Source organism: Nuphar pumila, chromosome 6 (genome assembly GCF_984573655.1).
Source record: "Nuphar pumila chromosome 6, dmNupPumi1.hap1.1, whole genome shotgun sequence".
Taxonomy (NCBI): Eukaryota; Viridiplantae; Streptophyta; class Magnoliopsida; order Nymphaeales; family Nymphaeaceae; genus Nuphar; species Nuphar pumila.
Genome location: NC_143254.1, coordinates 17,612,819 through 17,620,023, shown reverse-complemented (window position 1 = coordinate 17,620,023; position 7,205 = coordinate 17,612,819). Strand labels below are relative to the sequence as shown.

Sequence of the window (7,205 nt, the reverse complement as noted above, 5' to 3'; positions counted from 1 at the left end):
TAAATATAAACATGTGTTCAACGTTTTATTTAGTACATTAGGACGTTTTGTCATGTCTAATATGCCATAAGATTTTATCTTTGAAATGGGTACCACCACAAGTTATGAAAGTTTAATGCCAAAATAAAAACACTCATATATTTATATATGGAGTAAGGAGTAGGTGTGCATGGATTTATCCATGAACTACTGTAGATGTTAATTTTTACTATTTTCTCGTCTTTTTTTCCAGATTGAATAGACAGATGGGTTTTATATAGTTGATAAGTGGGGACTGGCTTTTGGACTAGCCAGTTTCCACACATAGTCAGGATTTTTGAAGGCTGAGAAATCAATATGGTTTACAATTTTTTAATTTGAAACATTGTTAAATCATTGTTTTTATCCAGGAACGTGAACCAAAAGCAGGTTTCTATCAAATAGACCATGCAAGATACACCCATACAGTTGCATTATTGGAAAACATCTTTCACCAATGCACTTGATATATATATATATATATATATATATATATATATATATATATATATATATATATATATATATATATATATATATATATATATATATATATATGTGGGGAAATAGAATCCTACAAAAATGGGCACTGTTCTAAATGAAACATGATATTGGATTTTCAGTATTTTTTTGAAATTTTGACCCACAGGTGTGTTCAGCACGATTGATTTATTAGAAATCGACACTTGGATCATTCATTTTGGATGAAAAATAGTATTTCGCGTCTCAAAAATTTATGAAAATTGTAGTCATTAATTTTTTAAACCTTAAGGAAACCTATCCATCCATTGAAATCAAATGCTCCAAGAAGTGATTCCAATTGTAAAAACAAGCATATAGATCACATCAGCATGGACAAAATTTTGAAAAAATACCAAAAATCTAATAACATTTTATTTAGCATCATGCCTATTTTGAAGGTTTTCATTTCCCATACACATGCTATGAATAGTTTTTTATAAGGTTTAAAAAATCAACGGCCTGCAATTTTCATAATTATTTAAGCCCCAAGTGCCGATTTCTAGTAAATCAATCATGTTGAATACATATATGGGGTCAGGATTTCGAAAAAAAAAGCATGATCCATATGTCATTTGATTTAAGGTTTTCACTTCTTGGAGCATTTGATTCTGATGCATGGATAGTTTTTTATAAGGTTTAAAAAATCAACAACCTACAATTTTTATAATATTTAAGCCCCAAATGTTTTATCAATGGCCTGCAATTTTCATAATTATTTAAGCCCCAAATGTCATTTTTTCATCCCAATGCATGATCCAAGTGCCGATTTCTCGTAAATCAATCATGCTGAATACTTATATGGGGTCAGGATTTCGAAAAAAAAAAAACAGCATGATCCAAATGTCATTTGATTTAAGGGTTTCACTTCTTGGAGAATTTGATTATGATGCATGGATAGTTTTTTATAAGTTTTAAAAAATCAACAGCCTACAATTTTCATAATTATTTAAGCCCCAAATGTCATTTTTTCATCCAAATGCATGATCCAAGTGGCAATTTCTAATAAATCATTCATGCTGAACACATATATGGGGTCAGGATTTCAAAAAAAAAAGAAACCTATGTTTAGTAGGTTTCTTAATTAGTAGGTTCCCATTTTCCTATATATAGGGTAATACATCCATGATAAATGAGTTTTTCAGTTTTTTCATTGTTTCTTTCACGGTTTTCACCCCATAAATGTGTTAGACATGGTCGAATTACTAGGAACCCAACCTGGATCATATATTTTTGATGAAAAAAAAATATCTAGAGCCTCAAAATTTTACAAATATTTGGAACGTTGATTTTTTAAATCTTATAAAAACCCACCCATGTGCTGGAATCAAATGCTTCAAGAGCTGATCCCTATAAAATCAAGTACATAGATCACATATGTATAAACAAAATTTAAAAATAAAACAAAAAAATGCCAAAAAACCATTTAGCATATTTTATTTAGCATCGATGTATTACCCTATATATATATTATAAATATTTTTAGGTACAAACACCTAAAAATATTCATGGCACAGGTTGTTTTGATTCAATCTAACCTCATAGATGGATTCAACATGTCCAAAATAGTGAGAATCGGTTCTTGGATCATATTTTTTTACAAGAAAACATGATTTTATGACTTAAGAAAGTATTGCACATTGTAGTCCATTGATTTTTGAAGCCTTAAAAAACCTACTTACATGTTATAATTTAAGAGTTTGATTCTCACTAAGAGAAACATGTAGATCACATTTATAAGGTTAGTTTAATAAAAAACAATAAAAAAATGAATAAAAATGAAAAAATAGGGAGGCATTTCTACATACGAGTAGAAAATATATATATCAAAATGGTCATGATGCTGAATTAAACATGCTATTAGATTTTTGATGTTTTTTTTTTAAATTCTGACCACACAGATGCCATCTAGATGCTTGGTTTTATATTAATCACTTATTGGAGCATTTGATTCCAATGCATGAATAGGTTTTTATAAGGTTTCAAAAATCAATGGGCCAACAATTTCATAAATTTTTGAGGCTCCAAATACCATTTTTTTCATTCAGAATGCAAGATCCAAGTGTCAGTTTTTAGTAAATCAATCATACATGGTGTCATAATTTTAAAAAATACTAGAAATCCAATATCATGTTTCATTTAACAGGATGCACATTTTCCTATATATATATATATATATATATATATATATATAATAAAAGTATGCTAAATGGTATTTTTGAGTTTTTTTTTTGAAATTTTGATTATACAGGTGTCATCTATGTGCTTGATTTTATAGGGATCAGCTCTTGGAACATTTGATTTTTTATGGTTTGAAAAATTAACAGCCCAAAATCTTTGTAGATTTTAAAGGTTGCAAATATCGTTTTTCATCAAAAAACATGATCCAGGTGTTGATTCCTAGTAGATAAACCATGCTAAAGACTTTTATGAAGTCAAAATTGAGAAAAAATATAGGAAAACCCAAAAAACCATTTTGGATGTCTCATTTAACATATTTCATTTGGCATATTTTCATTTATCTCTAGCTATATATATATATATATATATATATATATATATATATATATATATATATATATATATATATATATATATATGTATGTATATAAAATGTTTTGCTAGCCTCATAGGTAAGAACCTCTCAGTAAGAAACTGTAACATTTTTTATTTTATTTTATTTTTTTTCTATATCTAAACCCTCCAGATGTGATCTACATACTTGGGTTAATAAAAATCAGTGTTTGGATCATGTTATTCCAACATGCTATTTGAAAAATCAATGGTACACATCCTACTCGATTTGCCGAAGGTTAAATTTGGTCAAAACAACCACACGATGGTCAAAACAACCATGCAAATAATGTTGGGCAGTCTTGGTTGGTCTGTGTCACCGGTACCTACAGTTTTTTTTTTTCAAAGGGGCTTGCTTATCCGCAATAATTCCACCTGACTCCCACCGTAGGGTCCGCTTAACCCCAGCTTGCTTTTCAAAAAAAAAAAAAAAAAATCTCACCTCATCCGTAAGCAAGACTTTCTATAGCTAGTAAAGTGTTCCTTACTGGTGAGGTGGGATTATTGCGGATCATATTCAGCAGACAAGGTACGACGTTTCAGTTCAAGCAAGTGCCTTAGAAAAAAAAAACTATAAGACTCTCTCTCTCTCTCTCTCTCTCTCTCTCTCTCTCTCTATATATATATATATATATATATATATATATATATATATATATATATATATATATATATTTGTACTAATTACAGAGCACGTGTGCGTTAAACATTTGGAGCTATCGGTCAAGTGAGAATCATGTGATTCTCCAACCTTCCTTCTTTGTAACCCTACGGAGAGCGAGTAGAGATAGACAACGACTTATACTTAACGGCAACAACCTCAACCTCTTCCACGTCCACTCCAACCTTCAACGGTTCAACCCCGTTCCAACACCACCATCATGCTAACCGCCATTCCAAGTCAACCCCTCCTCTCATCTCCTCTTCCTACAAGTACATATATATTCTCCTCCCCAATCCCTGTGAAGCATCTCTCTCTCTCTCTCTCTCTCTCTCTCTCTCTCTCTCTCTCTCTCTCTCTCTCTCTCTCTCTCTGTGTGTGTGTGTGTGTGTGTTACCACCATCATGAGGAAATCTTGCTGCGAAAAGAAAGACACCAACAAGGGAGCATGGACGAAGCAGGAGGACCAGAAGCTCATTGACTACATCCGAACACACGGGGAAGGGTGTTGGCGCTCCCTACCCCAAGCTGCAGGTGCATACCTTTCGAGATCCTGTTTGGAAGCGAGAAAAAATCTCATGTGAAAAGAAGATTTTACATATGACAAGTTATTGTATGAAATTTTTCTCCACTTCCATATATGGAGCAAAATTTTCATATGAAAAGCTTAAGCTTTTAAAAAAAAATCATTTGAAAACTTTTCTCTGGTTTGAAACAACTGGAAGAACTGCATCTCTTTTTCTTTTCCCATCACATTTTTTTTCTCACTTCCAATTGTGCTCTAACCCGTCTGGAAACAAGAAAGTCTTATAATGAAAAAGACAAATTTTCCCATTAGAATTTTTCATATTCTATATGACAAATTTTCTCTCCTTTATGGGGCATGAGAAAATTGGGTTCGAAACATGTTAGTGTTTTGATTAGGGTTAGAAAATTTTTCCTTTAAAAAAAATTGGATTGTTATGACAGAATGGAGAAGTTGCCACTTTTCCTTTTGGACATGCATTTTTCCTAGTATTTTCTCGCTCCCGAATGTGCCCTTAGTTCCTTCTACTGTTAAAATTGAGATGTCAACCATATTGGTTCAAACTGTTAACTGAAACATTATTTGCATTGTATACAGGATTGCTTAGGTGTGGAAAGAGTTGCAGGCTGAGATGGATCAACTATCTCCGGCCGGACCTTAAGAGGGGCAACTTTGCCGAGGACGAAGAAGATCTCATCATCAAGATGCACGCTCTCTTGGGCAACAGGTGCAACTCTTTCATCCTCTCACATGTCCCTGAATCCATGAAATTATGCACCAAAACTTGATTAGATCAACACCTTCCTTTAGGTCAGGAATTGCTGTCATGAGTTTAAAGCCCAAAGATATCCCAAAACAAAAACCCATGAAGCAGATTTTGAGATCAATGAGCCCACAAAAATGATTTCAACTCGGACCCCAGGTCCACTTTAGCTCAGGCACCATAGAGTGTGATTACATTGTACGGTAGTGCGGTAGCGATCTTAACTGCAATTCTAATTTCCTTTCCTTCCTTTCTCGCCACAGGCAGATTGGAAAGCCTTTCCAAGATTCTCAACATATCATAAGATTCCCGTTTTTGAAAATCTAAAGGTTGAGTGAGGGTGGTATCAAAATATTATGATGCATAACAGTGTTGATCATAGCCGGGACTAAGATCAGATCAGGTAAAATGGAGTTTTACAAAGTGGTTGCAAATCATCCACATGCCTATTATTCGAAGATAGTAGCTAGCGCTCAAAACGTAGTACAGGTGTTACTTTTGTGTTGATCTTGTACAGAAAACGTATTACGTGATCTGCGCCATGTTTACATATGTAATCTGTTAGTTGCCACTGATTTAGAAAAGTTTTTCTCCAAGATCTGTTTTAGCCATTTTAGTTGTTAAAACACCTAAAATGCACATAAGAAAGAGAATGCAGGGTCTACTCATAATGCTGCCATGTGATTGGCAGTACTATATATATGCACATAAGTGATTAGCTAAGAGATCATTGGATCCCGGTAGCAGTAAAATTAGCAAGAAAAAAAATCATTTTATCCATCAAATCTGACAGCTGTTGGTGGTGGCCACTGGCCAGGTGGTCGCTGATTGCTGGGAGACTACCTGGGCGCACGGACAACGAGATCAAGAACTACTGGAACTCTCACCTTAGAAAGAAACTGATAAGCATGGGCATCGATCCCAAGAACCACAAGCTTACACGTGTTCCACTGCAACCACAGCACTCCTGCAGCGCCACGTCATCTCTCTCCAAGGCTACCAATGAGGAAAGCAAGCCCCGCGAGCTCGAGCTCGAGGACAGGAATGAAGAAGAGCAGCAGCAAAAACAACAGCATAACGAAGGCGAAGATTGTGACCAGATGTCTGATGCTACCAGCCGCCCCGAGGTCTCATCACCGCTGCCCGACTTAAACCTGGAGCTGAGCATCACTACCCCTCCTCCTCTGTCTCCGCGTGACCACCATCTTCCTTACCCTAGTGCTCCACAACCATCACAACCACCACCACCAACTTCTGAGATATCTTCCCCTTCTCGCGCCAGGCCACTGATAAGTCATCTCCAACGTGAACTGGATGTTCCTTCCCCAACACTAGTTCTCTTTACATAATCATATATGCTCATTCTTTCTCTTGATCCTATTTTGTTTCTCTCTCCTATTATTCTATCAAATGAAAATGTATGTACAGTAGGTCTCTCTCTCTCTCTCGTTGAGTCGGTGGAAGAGAAAGGGAGAATGGTTGGTTATGATATAATAGAACATGAGGGGGAAAACTCTATTACGCAATGACTGGTTGTTTTGAATACTCTTACTGGATGTGCTAGTGGATAAGATGTAAAGCTCAAGGGCAAGTCTCATAATTTATTATTTGCACCAATCTTATTATGGGGAATGGACCACTCAAAACACAAATGTTTCAGAGCAATATTAGCGTAAGTTATGCACCACAAGTGAACAGTAACAAGTCGCTCCTGCATTAGGAGAATTGGGATCAGGTGCAATCATGTTGCACAAATGCAATGTGCGGCTTCACCTCCATCTGCTGTGGGGGCCCACGACAGACTGTATAACCAGAAAATGAAGGGCAAACAGGTTCAGAAACATATTGCACCTGATCTGGCCCCATCAAGGGAGGATCAGGTGCAATGTAATTGTACACTTTTAATGTGCTGCTGCACCTGGGCCACAGCTCAAGGGAAGGTTATCAGGTGCAGCAGCACAAAAAAAGTGTGCAATTATATTACACGTGATCCTCCCTCACACGCGTCCCATGGCCCTTGCTTTTGAGGGCAATTAAACAGAGTAGTTCCCTCAATTAATCTTCGGTCGTACACACTTTTGGAATGTGGGAAAGTGATTCATTTTCATATGCGACTGAATACTTTTTCCTGTACCGGAAAACTT

At 35.4% G+C, this 7,205-nt stretch overlaps 1 protein-coding gene across 1 annotated transcript; it reads left to right on the top strand.

Annotated features, from left to right (window-relative positions):
- The first annotated feature begins 4,169 nt into the window (after positions 1 to 4,169).
- On the top strand, positions 4,170 to 6,584 carry LOC149834156 (myb-related protein 308-like). Its single transcript, XM_090009999.1, has 3 exons — positions 4,170 to 4,306; positions 4,896 to 5,025; positions 5,879 to 6,584. The coding sequence occupies exons 1-3, from the start codon at positions 4,177 to 4,179 to the stop codon at positions 6,408 to 6,410; spliced, it is 792 nt and encodes a 263-aa protein (XP_089866125.1). The 5' UTR covers positions 4,170 to 4,176; the 3' UTR covers positions 6,411 to 6,584.
- Positions 6,585 to 7,205: the final 621 nt, after the last annotated feature.